This window comes from Nerophis ophidion, linkage group LG17 (genome assembly GCF_033978795.1).
Source record: "Nerophis ophidion isolate RoL-2023_Sa linkage group LG17, RoL_Noph_v1.0, whole genome shotgun sequence".
NCBI lineage: Eukaryota > Metazoa > Chordata > Actinopteri > Syngnathiformes > Syngnathidae > Nerophis > Nerophis ophidion.
Window position 1 is genome coordinate 10,115,482 of NC_084627.1, and position 19,504 is coordinate 10,134,985.

The 19,504-nt window shown below is 40.6% G+C and overlaps 1 protein-coding gene across 1 annotated transcript in view; it reads right to left on the reverse strand.

Annotated features, from left to right (window-relative positions):
* Window positions 1-19,504, reverse strand: part of grk3 (G protein-coupled receptor kinase 3) — a 96,600-nt gene that overhangs the window by 6,180 nt on the left and 70,916 nt on the right. Inside the window, 3 exon segments of the mRNA XM_061876188.1 lie at window positions 8,076-8,142; window positions 8,348-8,455; window positions 14,864-14,958. Coding sequence (XP_061732172.1) covers window positions 8,076-8,142; window positions 8,348-8,455; window positions 14,864-14,958 — 270 coding nt within the window.

Consider the following 19,504-nt stretch of genomic DNA (forward strand, 5'->3'; position numbering starts at 1 on the left):
CTAATGCACTCAAACGACTAGTGCGCAAGCGCAACACACTTATGCACTTGGAAGACTTAGTACAGGTATGTAAGTGTCATGCACTTAAAGGGCTAAGTGTAAGTACACAGGTGTAACAGAATCATGCCCTCAAAATACTAAGTGTAAGTATGCAAAATAATGCACTTTAAGGAGAAAGTGTAAGTATGTTAGTGTTCTGCACTTAACGGGCTAAGTGTAAGTACACAGGTGTAACAGATTCATGCCCTCAAAATACTAAGTGTAAGTATGCAAAATAATGCACTTTAAGGAGAAAGTGTAAGTATGTTAGTGTTCTGCACTTAACGGGCTAAGTGTAAGTACACAGGTGTAACAGATTCATGCCCTCAAAATACTAAGTGTAAGTATGCAAAATTATGCACTTTAAGGACAAAGTGTAAGTATGTAAGTGTTCTGCACTTAAAGGGCTAAGTGTAAGTACACAGGTGTAACAGATTCATGCCCTCAAAATACTAAGTGTAAGTATGCAAGATAATGCACTTAAAGGACAAAGTGTAAGTATGTAAGTGTTCTGCACTTAAAGGGCTAAGTGTAAGTACACAGGTGTAACAGATTCATGCCCTCAAAATGCTAAGTGTAAGTATGCAAGATAATGCACTTAAAGGACAAACTGTAAGTATGTAAGTGTTCTGCACTTAAAGGGCTAAGTGTAAGTACACAGGTGTAACAGATTCATGCCCTCAAAATGCTAAGTGTAAGTATGCAAGATAGTGTAAGTATGTAAGTGTTCTGCACTTAAAGGGCTAAGTGTAAGTACACAGGTGTAACAGATTCATGCCCTCAAAATACTAAGTGTAAGTATGCAAGATAATGCACTTAAAGGACAAACTGTAAGTATGTAAGTGTTCTGCACTTAAAGGGCTAAGTGTAAGTACACAGGTGTAACAGATTCATGCCCTCAAAATACTAAGTGCAAGTATGCAAGATAATGCACTTAAAGGACAAACTGTAAGTATGTAAGTGTTCTGCACTTAAAGGGCTAAGTGTAAGTACACAGGTGTAACAGATTCATGCCCTCAAAATGCTAAGTGTAAGTATGCAAGATAGTGTAAGTATGTAAGTGTTCTGCACTTAAAGGGCTAAGTGTAAGTACACAGGTGTAACAGATTCATGCCCTCAAAATACTAAGTGTAAGTATGCAAGATAATGCACTTTAAGGACAAAGTGTAAGTATGTAAGTGTTCTGCACTTAAAGGGCTAAGTGTAAGTACACAGGTGTAACAGATTCATGCCCTCAAAATGCTAAGTGTAAGTATGCAAGATAATGCACTTTAAGGACAAAGTGTAAGTATGTAAGTGTTCTGCACTTAAAGGGCTAAGTGTAAGTACACAGGTGTAACAGATTCATGCCCTCAAAATGCTAAGTGTAAGTATGCAAGATAATGCACTTTAAGGACAAAGTGTAAGTATGTAAGTGTTCTGCACTTAAAGGGCTAAGTGTAAGTACACAGGTGTAACAGATTCATGCCGTCAAAATGCTAAGTGTAAGTATGCAAGATAATGCACTTAAAGGACAAAGTGTAAGTATGTAAGTGTTCTGCACTTAAAGGGCTAAGTGTAAGTACACAGGTGTAACAGATTCATGCCCTCAAAATACTAAGTGCAAGTATGCAAGATAATGCACTTAAAGGACAAAGTGTAAGTATGTAAGTGTTCTGCACTTAAAGGGCTAAGTGTAAGTACACAGGTGTAACAGATTCATGCCCTCAAAATGCTAAGTTTAAGTATGCAAGATAATGCACTTAAAGGACAAAGTGTAAGTATGTAAGCATTCTGCACTTAAAGGGCTAAGTGTAAGTACACAGGTGTAACAGATTCATGCCCTCAAAATGCTAAGTGTAAGTATGCAAGATAACGCACTTCAAGGACAAAGTGTAAGTATGTAAGTGTTCTGCACTTAGAGGGCTAAGTGTAAGTACACAGGTGTAACAGATTCATGCCCTCAAAATGCTAAGTGTAAGTATGCAAGATAATGCACTTAAAGGACAAACTGTAAGTATGTTAGTGTTCTGCACTTAACGGGCTAAGTGTAAGTACACAGGTGTAACAGATTCATGCCCTCAAAATACTAAGTGTAAGTATGCAAAATTATGCACTTAAAGGACAAAGTGTAAGTATGTAAGCATTCTGCACTTAAAGGGCTAAGTGTAAGTACACAGGTGTAACAGATTCATGCCCTCAAAATACTAAGTGTAAGTATGCAAGATAATCCACTTAAAGGACAAACTGTAAGTATGTTAGTGTTCTGCACTTAAAGGGCTAAGTGTAAGTACACAGGTGTAACAGATTCATGCCCTCAAAATGCTAAGTGTAAGTATGCAAGATAGTGTAAGTATGTAAGCGTTCTGCACTTAAAGGGCTAAGTGTAAGTACACAGGTGTAACAGATTCATGCCCTCAAAATGCTAAGTGTAAGTATGCAAGATAATGCACTTCAAGGACAAAGTGTAAGTATGTAAGTGTTCTGCACTTAAAGGGCTAAGTGTAAGTACACAGGTGTAACAGATTCATGCCCTCAAAATGCTAAGTGTAAGTATGCAAGATAGTGTAAGTATGTAAGTGTTCTGCACTTAACGGGTTAAGTGTAAGTACACAGGTGTAACAGATTCATGCCCTCAAAATGCTAAGTGTAAGTATGCAAGATAATGCACTTAAAGGACAAACTGTAAGTATGTTAGTGTTCTGCACTTAACGGGCTAAGTGTAAGTACACAGGTGTAACAGATTCATGCCCTCAAAATGCTAAGTGTAAGTATGCAAGATAATGCACTTAAAGGACAAAGTGTAAGTATGTAAGTGTTCTGCACTTAAAGGGCTAAGTGTAAGTACACAGGTGTAACAGATTCATGCCCTCAAAATACTAAGTGTAAGTATGCAAAATTATGCACTTTAAGGACAAAGTGTAAGTATGTAAGCGTTCTGCACTTAAAGTGTAAGTACATAGGTGTAACAGATTTATGCACTCAATAGCCTAAGTGCAAGTATGTAAGTGTCTATTCATCCATTTTCTACCGCTTGTCCCTTTCAGTGGGGGCTGGAGCCTGTCATGCACTCATACACTAAGTGTAAGTATGCAAATATAATAGACTTAAATGACTAAGTCTAATTAGTCAAGTGTTATGCACTCAAAAGACCGAGTGTAAGTATGCAAATTATTGCACTTGCAAGGACCAAGTGTAAGTACGCAAGTGTTATGCAGTCAACAGACTGAGTTTAAGTATGCATATATAAGGCATCTATACGACTAAGTTTAAGTTTGCATGTCATATGCACTTAAAAGATTAAGATTAAGTATGCAAGTATAAACACATTAATGCCCTCAAAAGACTGAGTGTAAGTACGCAAGTGTAACAGACTCATGCACTGAAAAGACTAGAACACAGTGTAACACATTAATGCACTCAAAACACTAAGTAAGTATGCAAAATAATGAACTTAAAAGACATAGTTTAAGTATGTAAGTGTCATGCACCTAAAGGACTAAGTCCAGTATTCAAGTGGTATGCACTCAAAAGACAGAGTGTAAGTATGCAAATATAACACACTTGTAAGGACTAAGTGTAAGAAAGCAAGTGTTATGCACTTAAAAACTAAGTGTAAGTATGCAAATATAATTCACCTAAAGGACTAAGTGTAAGTATGCAAGTGTTACGCACTCAACAGACTGAATGTAAGTATGCAAATATAATGCACTTGTAAGGGACTAAGCGTAAGTATGCAAGTGTTATGCACTCAACATAGTGAGTGTAAGTATGCAAATGTTATGCACCAAAGGGATTACCGTAAGTATAAGTATGTAAGTGTTATGCACTCAAATATCAAGTGTAAGTATGCAAATATGATGGACTTGTAAGGACTAAGTGTAAGTGTGGAAGTATTATGCACTCAACAGACTGAGTGTAAACATGCAAGTGTTATGCACTGAAGAGTGAGTGTAAATATGCAAGTGTTATGCACCAAAGGGACTAAGTAAGTATGTAAGTGTTATCCACTCAAAAACTAAGTGTAAGTATGCAAATATAATGCACTTGTAAGGACTAAGTAAGTGTAAGTATGCATTCAACAGACTTGGTGTAAATATGAAAGTGTTGAGCACCAAAGGGACTAAGTAAGTATGTAAGTGCCATGCACTCAAAAATTAAGTGTAAGTATGCAAACATAATGCACTTGTAAGGACTAAGTAAGTGTAAGTATGCATTCAACAGACTTGGTGTAAATATGCAAGTGTTATGCACCAAAGGACTAAGTGTAAGTATGTAAGTGTTATGCACTCAAAAACAAAGTGTAAGTATGCAAATATAATGCACTTGTAAGGACTAAGTAAGTGTAAGTATGCATTCAACAGACTTGGTGTAAATATGCAAGTGTTACGCACCAAAGGGGACTAAGTAAGTATGTAAGTGTAATGCACCTCAAAAACAAAGTGTAAGTATGCAAACATAATGCACTTGTAAGGACTAAGTAAGTGTAAGTATGCATTCAACAGACTTGGTGTAAATATGCAAGTGTTATGCACCAAAGGGACTAAGTAAGTATGTAAGTGCCATGCACTCAAAAACTAAGTGTAAGTATGCAAATATAATGCACTTGTAAGGACTAAGTAAGTGTAAGTATGCATTCAACAGACTTGGTGTAAATATGCAAGTGTTACGCACCAAAGGGACTAAGTAAGTATGTAAGTGTTATGCACTCAAAAACTAAGTGTAAGTATGCAAATATAATGCACCTAAAAGGTTAAGTCCAAGTATACATTTTTATGCATTTAAAAGACAGAGTGTAAGTATGCAAATATAATGCACTTGTAAGGACAAAGTGTAAGTATGCATTCAACAGACTGAGTGTAAATATGCAAGTGTTATGCACCAAAGGGACTAAGTAAGTATGTAAGTGTAATGCACTCAAAAACTAAGTGTAAGTATGCAAATATAATGCACTTGTAAGGACTAAGTAAGTGTAAGTATGCATTCAACAGACTTGGTGTAAATATGCAAGTGTTATGCACCAAAGGGACTAAGTAAGTATGTAAGTGTTATGCACTCAAAAACTAAGTATAAAGTATGCAAATATAATGCACTTGTAAGGACTAAGTAAGTGTAAGTATGCATTCAACAGACTTGGTGATAAATATGCAAGTGTTATGCACCAAAGGGACTAAGTAAGTATGTAAGTGTAATGCACTCAAAAACTAAGTGTAAGTATGCAAATATAATGCACCTTGTAAGGACTAAGTAAGCGTAAGTATGCATTCAACAGACTTGGTGTAATATGAAAGTGTTGAGCACCAAAGGCGACTAAATGTAAGTATGTAAGTGTTATGCACTCAAAAACAAAGGTGTAATTATGCAAATATAATGCACTTGTAAAGGGACTAAGTAAGTGTAAGTATGCATTCAACAGACTTGGTGTAAATATGCAAGTGTTATGCACCAAAGGGACTAAATGTAAGTATGTAAGTGTTATGCACTCAAAAACTAAGTGTAAGTATGCAAATATAACGCACTTGTAAGGACTAAGTAAGTGTAAAGTATGCATTCAACAGACTTGGTGTAAATATGCAAGTGTTACGCACCAAAGGGGACTAAGTGTAAGTATGTAAGTGTTATGCACTCAAAAACTAAGTGTAAGTATGCAAATATAATGTACTTGTAAGGACTAAGTAAGTGTAAGTATGCATTCAACAGACTTGGTGTAAATATGCAAGTGTTATGCACCAAATAGACTAAGTGTAAGTATGCAAGTGTTATGCACTCAAAAACTAAGTGTAAGTATGCAAATATAATGCACCTAAAAGGTTAAATCCAAGCATTACCATTTTTATGCATTTAAAAGACAGAGTGTAAGTATGCAAATATAATGCACTTGTAAGGACAAAGTGTAAGTATGCATTCAACAGACTGAGTGTAAATATGCAAGTGTTATGCACCAACGGGACTAAGGTTAAGTATGTAGGTGTTATGCAATCAAAAACTAAGTGTAAGTGTCATGTCTGTGTGATCATGTTTTTTTTTTGGGACACTCAGTTCCTGTTTTGACACTCACTTCCTTGTTTGTTTTCTTTCTATGACTACCCATTAGTTTTAATGTCAATATGTGGACTATGAGATGGTTGTTTTCCCGAGATGCAGGTAAACTTGGACCGGGGATGGCGGGAAGGTAGAGACATCTTTTATTTTCACACTATAACTAAAAAAAATAAACAAACAAAAGGCGCTCACAAGGAGGTACAAAAAAAACTTGGCAGTGAAAACAAAACTTGCACTGAGGCAAATCTATGAACATAAAACAAAAACTTGCACTATGGCATCAATAATGAAAAGCTTACTTGGAACGAGGACGGGACATGGATCATTGGCATGATGGTGTTGCCAGGCTGACTACCTGGTAACTGTGACTTAAATAATACTATGCTGATTGAAAACAGGTGCGTGACATGGGGACAGGTGAAAACTAATGGGTAGTCATGGAAACAAAACAAACAAGGAAGTCCAAAAACAGGGACTGAGTGTCCAAAAACACAAACATGACAGTAAGTATACAAATGTAATGTACTTGGAAGGACTAAGTGTAAGTATGCATTCAACAGACTGAGTGTAAATATGCAAGTGTTATGCACCAAAGGGTGTAAGTATGCAAGTGTTATGCATTCAAAAGACAGAGTGTAAGTATGCAAATATAATGCACCTAAAAGTCTAAGTATGCAAGTGTTATGCATTCAAAAGACAGAGTGTAAGTATGCAAATATAATGCACCTAAAAGTCTAAGTATACAAGTGTTATGCATTCAAAAGACAGAGTGTAAGTATGCAAATATAATGCACCTAAAAGTCTAAGTATACAAGTGTTATGCATTCAAAAGACAGAGTGTAAGTAGGCAAATATAATGCACCTAAAAGTCTAAGTATACAAGTGTTATGCATTCAAAAGACAGAGTGTAAGTATGTAAATATAATGCACCTAAAAGTCTAAGTATACAAGTGTTATGCATTCAAAAGACAGAGTGTAAGTAGGCAAATATAATGCACCTAAAAGTCTAAGTATACAAGTGTTATGCATTCAAAAGACAGAGTGTAAGTAGGCAAATATAATGCACCTAAAAGTCTAAGTATACAAGTGTTATGCATTCAAAAGACAGAGTGTAAGTATGCAAATATAATGCACCTAAAAGTCTAAGTATACAAGTGTTATGCATTCAAAAGACAGAGTGTAAGTATGCCAAATATAATGCACCTAAAAGTCTAAGTATACAAGTGTTATGCATTCAAAAGACAGAGTGTAAGTATGCAAATATAATGCACCTAAAAGTCTAAGTATACAAGTGTTATGCATTCAAAAGACAGAGGGTAAGTATGCAAATATAATGCACCTAAAAGTCCAAGTATGTAAGTGTTATGCATTCAAAAGACAGAGTGTAAGTATGGAAATATAATGCACCTAAAAGTCCAAGTATGTAAGTGTTATGCATTCAAAAGACAGAGTGTAAGTATGCAAATATAATGCACCTAAAAGTCCAAGTATACAAGTGTTATGCATTCAAAAGACAGAGTGTAAGTATGCAAATATAATGCACCTAAAAGTCTAAGTATACAAGTGTTATGCATTCAAAAGACAGAGTGTAAGTATACAAATATAATGCACCTAAAAGTCTAAGTATACAAGTGTTATGCATTCAAAAAACAGAGTGTAAGTATGTAAATATAATGCACCTAAAAGTCCAAGTATACAAGTGTTATGCGTTCAAAAAACAGAGTGTAAGTATGCAAATATAATGCACTTGTAGTGACTATATTTAAGTAAACACGTTTTAACAGTTGTATGAATTTAATGTATTTCAATGCCATTTAATGCTGTGGATTAAACAAGTGTTAAGATTTTATTTGTCTTTGATGAAAATATGAGTTAAAATGCACACCCAAAAAAGTGTAAACAAGGTATTTTTAATGAAGAAATGTGATTTAGAATTCATGGTTCCTTCTTTGTGACCCATGATGCTGCTCGACATAAAACAATGTTGTGTATGTAATTGTTCCGACAGAACTTACCATGGTGAGAGTCATCCTGTCAATCTCGTGTTTGTCTTTGGTCTTGTGCTGCCTGAAGGGGCTGTGCCTGCAGGGGGCAGCAACACATCATTTGTCACTGTGCCGAGCAGACACACATGCACGCAAGCCTCCTTTCTGACCCACTGGGCTCCGACATGTGGTCTTTCCGCACATCAAACACACAAAAAGCAGATAAAGAGGGGGACAGGAAAGGATGGTCGGTGGCGGTAAAGAGAGAGAGGGTTCGGGTGGCAGACAGGAAGTGGCGTTACCCTCGGAGGAGCTTGAACAGCATGCATCCTAAGGAGAACCAGTCGGCGCTGCTGTCGTACGCCGTGCCTTTCTGCAGCACTTCTGGAGCCATGTAGCCGTGAGTACCTCTGCAAGCACAACGGAAAAAAACAAGCAGCTTGACAAGCAGCTTGCGGCGATAATAAACAAGATGGTGTCTTCTCCCTGATGTCAAAGTTTTTACTTTATATTGCCTTTAATTTCACCATTATTTTCAAACTATACCTGTGTGTGTGTGTGTGTGTGTGTGTGTGTGTGTGTGTGTGTGTGTGTGTGTGTGTGTGCGTGCTAGAGAGCTGATGTTCCACCTGTGAACAGTCGGTATCAGCATCCTTAAACTAATCCTGTAGTGCAGTGATTTTCAACCACTATGCCTGAGATATTGTCTGGTCCATCCCTCCATCATCTTCCGCTTATCCGAGGTCGGGTCGCGGGGGCAGCAGCCTAAGCAGGGAAACCCAGACTTCCCTCTCCCCAGCCACTTCGTCTAGCTCTTCCCAGGGGATCCCGAGGCGTTCCCAGGCCAGCCGGGAGACATAGTCTTCCCAACGTGTCCTGGGTCTTCCCCGTGGCCTCCTACCGGTTGGACGTGCCCTAAACACCTCCCTAGGGAGGCGTTCGGGTGGCATCCTGACCAGATGCCCGAACCACCTCATCTGGCTCCTCTCCATGTGGAGGAGCAGCGGCTTTACTTTGAGTTCCTCCCGGATGGCAGAGCTTCTCACCCTATCTCTAAGGGAGAGACCCGCCACCCGGCGGAGGAAACTCATTTCGGCCGCTTGTACCCGTGATCTTATCCTTTCGGTCATGACCCAAAGCTCATGACCATAGGTGAGGATGGGAACGTAGATCGACCGGTAAATTGAGAGCTTTGCCTTCCGGCTCAGCTCCTTCTTTACCACAACGGATCGGTACAACGTCCGCATTACTGAAGACGCCGCACCGATCCGCCTGTCGATCTCACGATCCACTCTTCCCTCACTCGTGAACAAGACTCCAAGGTACTTGAACTCCTCCACTTGGGGCAGGGTCTCCTCCCCAACCCGGAGATGGCATTCCACCCTTTTCCGGGCGAGAACCATGGACTCGGACTGGGAGGTGCTAATTCTCATTCCGGTCGCTTCACACTCGGCTGCGAACCGATCCAGCGAGAGCTGAAGATCCCGGTCAGATGAAGCCATCAGGACCACATCATCTGCAAAAAGCAGAGACCTAATCCTGCGGCCACCAAACCGGAACCCCTCAACGCCTTGACTGCGCCTACAAATTCTGTCCATAAAAGTTATGAACAGAATCGGTGACAAAGGACAGCCTTGGCGGAGTCCAACCCTCACTGGAAATGTGTTCGACTTACTGCCGGCAATATTGTCTGCTGTGCTGTGGGAAATGATGCAACTTCACCTAATTGGTCCCCAAAATATTTTTTTGCAAATCAATAATCATAATGATGCCCCGTTGTCTAGTGCCTGTGCTGTGTAGAGCTTGGCAGGGTAATCTTGTAACGCTTCATATCAGTAGGTGGCAGCAGGTATTGCTTTGTAGAAGTCGGAATGCGTCGAGGATGGTTTGTCGTGCTCCCAATATGCAGAGCACAGCGGGAGACAGGGTGCAGGTAAAAAGGTACGTAACGCTTAAACCGAAAATAAACAAACGGCAAGTCCCGCTACTAAAAGGCACTGAAGCATAGGGATGGCTATGTAAAACAAAAGTAATACTGAAGTGGCTACAAAGTCAACAAAAACAGAATGCTGGACGGCAGCAAAAACTTACAGCGTGTGGATCAAAGACGGCGTCCACAAAGCACTTCCGTACATGACATGACAATCAACAATATTCCCACAAAGAAGGACAGCTTATGCACAACTTAAATAGCCTTGATTGCCAAAACAAAAGCAGGTGCGGGGAATAGCGCTCAAAGGAAGTCGTGAAGCTGCTACAGGAGAACACCAACCAAACAGGAAGAGTCACCAAAATAACGGCTGCAAGACAGGAAACAACAACAAACTCAAAATAAGCCACGACAACCTAGTGGAGTTTCATTTTTTAACCTCGTCTGCTGGTGCTGTGCCTCCGTATTTATTTTAATGAAAAAAATGTGCCTTAGCTCACAAAAGGTTGGTCTTGTGGGTGCCTGGGGTCATCAATTATTAACACGCTGCAGTGAAACCAGCACCAAACACATCTTATTGCCGCTAATATCTTCAAAGCACCTTTAAGCAAGAGCACAAAAGCCAGTTTGGACCGGATCGTGCGCTTAGTGAAACACGGTAAACGCCCTCACTCCAGGTTAGCATGTGAACTAAAGTCACATGTTAGCGCCGCGTTAGCATAGACTCACAATGCCGCTAGCGCAACTCGCAGCCATGTTTGCTTTTGCCGTCGCCACCGTTGACTCGAGCGATTAGCAAGATGAGAGTCTACGCCCTTGGTTGCGCACACACACACACACACACACACACACACACACACACGCACGTTATCATTTGGAATGGGGACCGAGTTTCTGATCATGACTTGTGGGGACCACACTTTCTGATCATGACTTGTGGGGACCCCACTTTCTACAGGTTGTGGAGGCATAAAAAAAATTTGGTAGAATGGTCACTGCCCAGTTAGCTCATACACGTCTTTAAATCTCTGGATTGATGAAGTAATGTGCTGATCATACTTACTGGGGACCCGGAGGAAAAAGACTTAATATGGTTCATAGGGACCACATTTGAATAATTTTGCATAATTCACAAAAATGTGTACATGACTACTGAGGACCACTAAAAGTTCAAATAAAATATGACATGATCCTCAGGTTACAGCACTACAGCTGTCCTCTTATAGCAGGCGAGCTACTTTTTAATTGACCGAGTCGAAGGAATTTACCTTTCATATGTATAATTTATATTTAATTATTTATGAAAGAGACGTTTTTGTTAACAGGTTAAAGGTGTTTCATGATAACACAAGCATGTTTAACACATACATTTCTTTTGTTTCATGAAGACAAGAATATAAGTTGGTGTAATACCTGATTCTGATGACTTGCATTGTTTGGAATTAGACAGTAGTGCTGATAGCATCCACATTTTCGAATGGAGGAGAAAAAAATTATTTGTATTCTCCAAGGTTCTCATAGTCATCATTGTCACCGACGTCCCACTGGGTGTGAGTTTTCCTTGCCCTTATGTGGGCCTACCGAGGATGTCGTGGTGGTTTGTGCAGCCCTTTGAGACACTAGTGATTTAGGGCTATATAAGTAAACATTGATTGATTGATTGATATTCTATTTTTTTTAAGAATTAAGTAATGTTTATGACAACCTTTTTTCAAAACACAATATAGAATGTGAGATACAACAGGATAATGCATACATTTATTTTTGGGGCGGCATAGCTCGGTCGCCGTGCCAGCAACTTGAGGGTTGCAGGTTCCATTCCCGCTTGTGCCATCCTAGTCACTGCCGTTGTGTCCTTGGGCAAGACACTTTACCCACCTGCTCCCAGTGCCACCCACACTGGTTTAAATGTAACTTAGATATTGGGTTTCACTATGTAAAGCGCTTTGAATCACTTGAGAAAAGCGCTATATAAATATAATTCACACAATTCCTCTCTGTCCAATACCACATGAAATTGGTTAGTTTTTGGCGTCTTATTTGTCCAGCTTCCATACTCCTTTTTACACATTTTGCAAGAAATACATTGACGGCCAACTCCGTAGCTTGCTAACTTGTGCACGCTAGCTTTCTGAGACTCTTATTTTGTTAGCGCGGGCAGGATGAAGCAGGGCTTTTATTGTGAAGACAGCAACTGTGCAGTCGGTCTTTAGGGTTTTGACAGCAGGTACGGCGCGAGAGTGTTGAAACAAAAAGTGTTTTGTTTTCTTAATAATGATCCGGCAGCAGCCAGCGTCGTCTCAGAAGCCGTGCCGTGAATGTCAATCAAGTGACGTCGTAGTAAAATTGATGATCACAATTTTTTAGGTTGATTTTTTTAATGCTTGGTTTGCGATCGACTGACACACCGTCCACGATCGACGTAATGGGCATCCCTGTCTTATAGGAAGTTTCACCACTTAAATCAGGGGTGCCCATTACGTCGATCGCGATCGACTGGTCAATCTCGGAGGGTGTGTCAGTCGATCTCAAGCCAGGCATTAAAAAATAGACATAAAAATGAGCAATCATAAATCATACCAAGACTTCACTTTCGTCAGTTGTTTGACATTCTCGGCACCCGAGGATCTTGTGAGATGACGCTGGCTGCTGCCAGCTCATATTTAAGAAAAAAATCACTAACAGGGCGGACGCAGAGAAACACATTTTATTTTATTTTATTTCTGTGCACTTAAGATGTGACTTTAAGGTTTTACTACTTACGTATAAAATACTACACGGTCTAGCTCCATCCTATCTTGCCGATTGTATTGTACCATATGTCCCGGCAATAAATCTGCGTTCAAAAGACTCCGGCTTGTTAGTGATTCCCAAAGCCCCAAAAAAGTCTGCGGGCTATAGAGCGTTTTCCGTTCGGGCTCCAGTACTCTGGAATGCCCTCCCGGTAACAGTTCGAGATGCCACCTCAGTAGAAGCATTTAAGTCTCACCTTAAAACTCATTTGTATACTCTAGCCTTTAAATAGACTCCCTTTTTAGACCAGTTGATCTGCCGTTTCTTTTCTTTTTCTTCTATGTCCCACTCTCCCTTGTGGAGGGGGTCCGGTCCGATCCGGTGGCCATGTACTGCTTGCCTGTGTATCGGCTGGGGACATCTCTGCGCTGCTGATCCGCCTCCGCTTGGGATGGTTTCCTGCTGGCTCCGCTGTGAACGGGACTCTCGCTGCTGTGTTGGATCCGCTTTGGACTGGACTCTCGCGACTGTGTTGGATCCATTGTGGATTGAACTCTCACAGTATCATGTTAGACCCGCTCGACATCCATTGCTTTCCTCCTCTCCAAGGTTCTCATAGTCATTATTGTCACCGACGTCCCACTGGGTGTGAGTTTTCCTTGCCCTTATGTGGGCCTACCGAGGATGTCGTGGTGGTTTGTGCAGCCCTTTGAGACACTAGTGATTTAGGGCTATATAAGTAAACATTGATTGATTGATTGATTTCTAGAGACTCCGTACCTACTGTCAAAACTCTAAAGACCGACTGCACGGTTCCTGTCTTCACCATAAAAGACCTGCTTCATCCTGCCTGTGCTAACAAAATAAGAGTCTCAGAAAGCTAGCGTTCACAAGCTAGCAAGCTACGGAGTTTGATGCCAATGTATTTCTCCCCCGCCCTCACTTGCTTGCCCACCCGCACACTCACTGACGTCACTCACCTGCTGCCAGACATTAAAGGGCCACACACATATGCTACTCTCATAACAAAGTGTTTAAAAACCAGTATGCAAGTTGGACAAATGAGATGCCAAATCCAACCACTTTCATGTGGTATTGGACAGAAAGGAGGACTTTTTTTTTTCCTCCATTTGAAAATGCGGACGTTATCAGCACCACTGTCTGATTCCAATCAATGCAAGTCATCAGAATCAGGTAATACACCAACTTATATTCTTGTCTTCATGAAAGAAAGGAATCTATGTGTGTTAAACATGCTTGTATTATCATTAAACACCATTAACTTGTTAACAAAAATGTATCTTTCATAAATAAATAAATATAAATTATAAATAGGAATGAGGTAGATCTCAATCAATCAATCAATCAATCAATGTTTACTTATATAGCCCCAAATCACAAATGTCTCAAAGGGCTGCACAAATCATTACGACTACAACATCCTCGGAAGAACCCACAAAAGGGCAAGGAAAACTCACACCCAGTGGGCAGGGAGAATTCACATCCAGTGGGATGCCAGTGACAATGCTGACTATGAGAAACCTTGGAGAGGACCTCAGATGTGGGCAACCCCCCCCCTCTAGGGGACCGAAAGCAATGAATGTCGAGCGGGTCTAGCATGATACTGTGAAAGTTCAATCCATAGTGGCTCCAACACAGCCGCGAGAGTTCAGTTCAAGCGGATCCAAGACAGCAGCGAGAGTCCCGTCCACAGGAAACCATCTCAAGCGGATCAGCAGCGTAGAGACGTCCCCAACCGATACAGGCGAGCGGTACATCCTGGGTCCTCGACTTGGTCAATTGAAAAGTAGCTCGCCCGCAGAAAAAGTGTGAGCGCCCCTGACTTAAATGTACCAGCAGCGAGTGTAGTACCAGCTACAGCCCGGTGAGGGGGCTGCTTTGCAAATGTCTCACACTCAAATTAACCAGCAAAAATGTTTTATGGGTCAAAGCTTAAAAATCACTTGGGCATATTTAGAATGGATCTGACTATCATTTAACAAGGTTTCCCTTTAGGGAACCTGTTTTTTGGTCCCCATAACGTCAGAAGTCCCCTAAAGGTGACTGTGTAAACAGAACCATGTCCCCATTAAGTAAGCATTGACTGACGCACACACACACACACACACACACACACACACACAGGTGAACTTACACGCTGGCGTGAGGTTTCTTCTTGGAGAAGTCGCAGGCCAGACCCAGGTCGGAGATCCGAACGTGGCCGTGCTCGTCCAACAGGATATTAGCTGGCTGAGAGAGGAAGTGCATTTAAGATTAAAAACAGGCAAACTCATTGGCTGTGTCTCAAATAAAATGATCGCACCAGTGCACTTCAGTAAGCACACTGTGTTAAAAAAAAAAAAACTCTTCTTATGTGAATTGTGAAGTGAATTATATTTTATATAGCGCTTTTCTCTAGTGACTCAAAGCGCTTTACATAGTGAAACCCAATATCTAAGTTACATTTAAACCAGTCTGGGTGGAACTGGGAGCAGGTGGGTAAAGTGTCTTGCCCAAGGACACTACGGCAGTGACTAGGATGGCGGAAGCGGGAATCGAACCTGCAACCCTCAAGTTGCTGGCACGGCCACTCTACCAACCGAGCTATACCACCCCTATACCAAAGCTATACCAAACTATAATTATTTTCTATAAAATATGGTAATGGGTTATATACTTGTACAGCGCTTTTCTGCCTTCAAGGTACTCAAAGCGCTTTGACACTATTTCCACATTCACCCACACATTCACACACTGATGGCGGGAGCTGCCAAGCGAGGTGCTAACCACCACCCATCAGGAGCAAGGGTGAAGTGTCTTGCTCGAGGACACAACGGACGTGACTAGGGTTGCAAAGGGGTGGAAAGTTTCCGGAAATTTACCAAGGGAAGTTAAAGGGGAACATTATCAGCAGACCTATGTAAGCGTCAATATATACCTTGATGGTGCAGAAAAAAAGACCATCTATTTTTTTAACCGATTTCCGAACTCTAAATGGGTGAATTTTGGCAAATTAAACGCCTTTCTCTTTATCGCGCTGGAGGCGATGACGTCAGAATGTGACGTCGCCGAGGTAACACACCCGCCATTTTCATTTTCAACACATTACAAACACCGGGTCTCAGCTCTGTTATTTTCCGTTTTTTTGACTATTTTTTGGAACCTTGGAGACATCATGCCTCGTCGGTGTGTTGTCGGAGGGTAACAACACTAACAGGGAGGGATTCAAGTTGCACCACTGGCCCCAAGATGCCAAAGTGTCTGCCGCCAGACCCCCATTGAATGTGCCAGAGTGTTTCCACATTTTACCAGCGATGACAGACATGGAACAGAGTAGTATGGATAACCTGCAGATGCATTTGCAACGATAAAGTCAACTAAATCACAAAGGTGAGTTTGTTGATGTTGACTTATGTGCTAATCAGACATATTTGGTCGCGGCGTGACTGATAGCTAATCGATGCTAACATGCTATTTACCGGCGGTGCTAAAGCAGACATGACACAGAGATGTATGGATAACCTGCAGATGCATTTGCAACGATAGTCAACGAAATCACAAAGGTGAGTTTTGTTGATGTTGACTGCCAGCTAATCGATGCTAACATGCTACGCTAATCGATGCTAACATGCTATTTACCGGCGGTGCTAAAGCAGACATGGCACAGAGATGTATGGATAACCTGTAGATGCATTTGCAACTATATTACGTTTCCTCCCACCCACATTTAATGCGAAACAAACACTTACCAATCGACGGATTTAAGTTGCTCCAGTGTCACAAGATGCGAAAGTCCTGATCGTTTGGTCCGCACATTTTACCGGCGATGCTAACGCAGCTATTCGGCCATGCTATGGCTATGAATAGCGTCAATAGCTATTCGCTCAATTGCTTCAGTTTCTTCTTCAATATTTTCATACTCCAACCATCTGTTTCAATACATGCGTAATCTGTTGAATCGCTGAAATCCGAGTTTGAATCCGAGCTAATGTCACTATATCTTGCTGTGGTATTCCCATTGTTTGTTTACATTGGCAGCACTGTGTGACGTCACAGGGAAATGGCCAGTGTCTTCGCAAAGAGCCGAAAATAAGGCACTTCAAAGCTTTATTTAGGGATATTCCGAGACCGGTAAAATTTTGAAAAAAACTTCAAAAAATACAAGCCACTGGGAACGGATTTTTATTCTTTTTAACCCTTTTGAAATTGTGATAATGTTCCCCTTTAAGCTCGGGAAGTTTGGAAATATTGACCAGTTTTTGATAGTAGTCCATGGGAATTAATGGATAATCACAATAATGATATATTACTGGGCACTTGTCTATATGCTGCTGCATCTTTTTGGCATTTTTGACATAGCTCTTTGCACAGTATTTGCAAATGTACACCGCCTTTCCGCCTTCATTGGTTGGGGCGATGTGTACGTGGCATTATTCTGTCTGTATTTATTTACTCTTGTAAAAGACGAATGCAATGCCACACAAAAATATAAATAGTCAGCTAAACAATTGGAGTAGTCTTTAAAAATATGTTACTGATGGACAAATTAATAGAAATAGGCTAGATGAATACATGAACAGTCAATCAGCATGCTAAAACTACAACCTACATTCTTGTATGACAACAGAATGGCTCGCAGAACAGAAGGCAGAGGAAACTACACCTTTTGATTTAGTATTTGCTAGATGAGCTTTACAGATCACAAAAAAAGGTCAATTCGGATCGCTAACGTTTTTAGCATAAATGAATGGGATTTAACATAGAGAAAATTAGCATCACGGCTAACGGAGAAATATTTCGGTGCATTATGAGACTGTGGTGGTACATAAAGCTAGCTAGCTAGAGATATTGGCCCCAAAATCATTTAACAAGTACAGGAAGAGCTAGCTAGCATTAATGGAAGTCTGCTGGAGTAGTCTACAGTCATACAGTAACCAGCAATTACACTTAAATACCATAGCTGAAAAATATTTACCCCAGTAGTATCATCAACACTTACCTGACTGGATGAAGTCCTTGGGCTCAAATACTAGTGTGGCCTCAATAGGCTTGATGTAGTGCGTAGCATGCTGGGAATTATCTGTGCATGTGATGGAGGAATGCACCGTGCAGGGCTGATATTCTACTGAATTTGAACTTTTGATGACTGCATCTGGCTCTCGGATAAATCTGAGCTGACATTGCTTAACATAAGTAATGAATAATTCCACTTGTAATAAGTGTTAAAAAATAATGTTCAAAACATAAAACATTCTCATGCATTTTTAGTCCATCCATCCGTTTTCTACCGCACCTGTTCAAGAAGTTGCGTAATGGTAAGAAGTAATTTATTTATTATTGGTTAGTGTGGGGCTTGCCCTCCTGGGGGTTCTTCAGACCACCAAGCACCGACATGAGAGCCCGTTTCAGGGTTACACTATTGTTTTATTTTTCAATAAGTCTCTCAGTTGCTTTCCAGCAATTGTATTTTTCTCTTTCGTTCTCGCTCGCGCTCTGGCTCCAGCCCCAACCCCGTCTCTTCTCCTGGCTGCTGCTTATAACAGAGCGACAGGTGATTACATAACAAGGCTCATCTACGCAGCTCTCGCTGATTTCGAGGCCGATCCTGGCACACCCCAGTTTGCTGCAGGCCCGCGGGCCACGCCCCCTCCACAGTTAACTTCAGAATAACAATGTTATTGCAAAGAATTAGAGATCTATTATACTCTAGAAATGTTGATCTTACTTAAAAATGCACTCGTTTAGTTGTGTTCAGTGTTAAAAAATATATATATATGGCTCTTACGGAAATACATTTTAAAATATTTGGCTTTTTGGCTCTCTCAGCCAAAAAGGGTCCCGACCCCCGGCCTAGCATCTCACCAGCTGCTACTTTTTATTCCACACACTGCTAATTGGGGCGGTGGAGCTCGGTTGGCCAGCAACTTGAGGGTTCCAGGTTCTATTCCCGCTTCTGCCTTCCTAGTCACTGCCGTTGTGTCCTTGGGCAACACACTTTACCCACCTGCTCCTAATGCCACCCAGACGGGTTTAAATGATATTGGGTTTCATTATGTAAAGCGCTTTGAGTCACTAGAGAAAAGCGCTACATAAATATAATTCACTTCACTAATAGGCCTAATCAATAATCACTCAACAAATAAAGTAAGGCATATGATTTCCAAGCAAAAGTCACATAATTGGCCAATAAAAGGGAATCTGTTGTTAAATGCAGAGAATATCAGGGAAATTGACATCAATGTGAGTGAAATGTTGTCATTGTGAGGAGAAGGAACGTTTGTTTGGGAAAATAATGTGTCGTTCACACTGCACTCAACAATGTCGATACGGCCCTTTGAACAGGGATTCAACCACGAGGCTAAAGCGAGCGAGAACGATCCATACACCCGCAACACGTCTCATATGCTTGTGTGGTTGTGAACGTCATCATCCACGTAAGATCAATGTAAAAAAAAAACTGTGGTCACAGCTCCAGATGCTCTATTTTTGTAAAGCCTCAAATTATAATTATATTATAATAACAATAATGGACTAGATGTTATATCGCGTTTTTCTACAAACCCTGTTACCATATGCGTTTGGAAATTGTGTTAGATGTAAATATAAACAGAATACAATGATTTGCAAATCCTTTTCAACCCATATTCAGTTGAATATGCTACAAAGACAACATATTTGATGTTCAAACTCATAAACTTTATTTTTTTTTTTGCAAATAATTAACTTAGAATTTCATGGCTGGAACATGGTGCCAAAGTAGTTGGGAAAGGGCATGTTCACCACTGTGTTACATCAC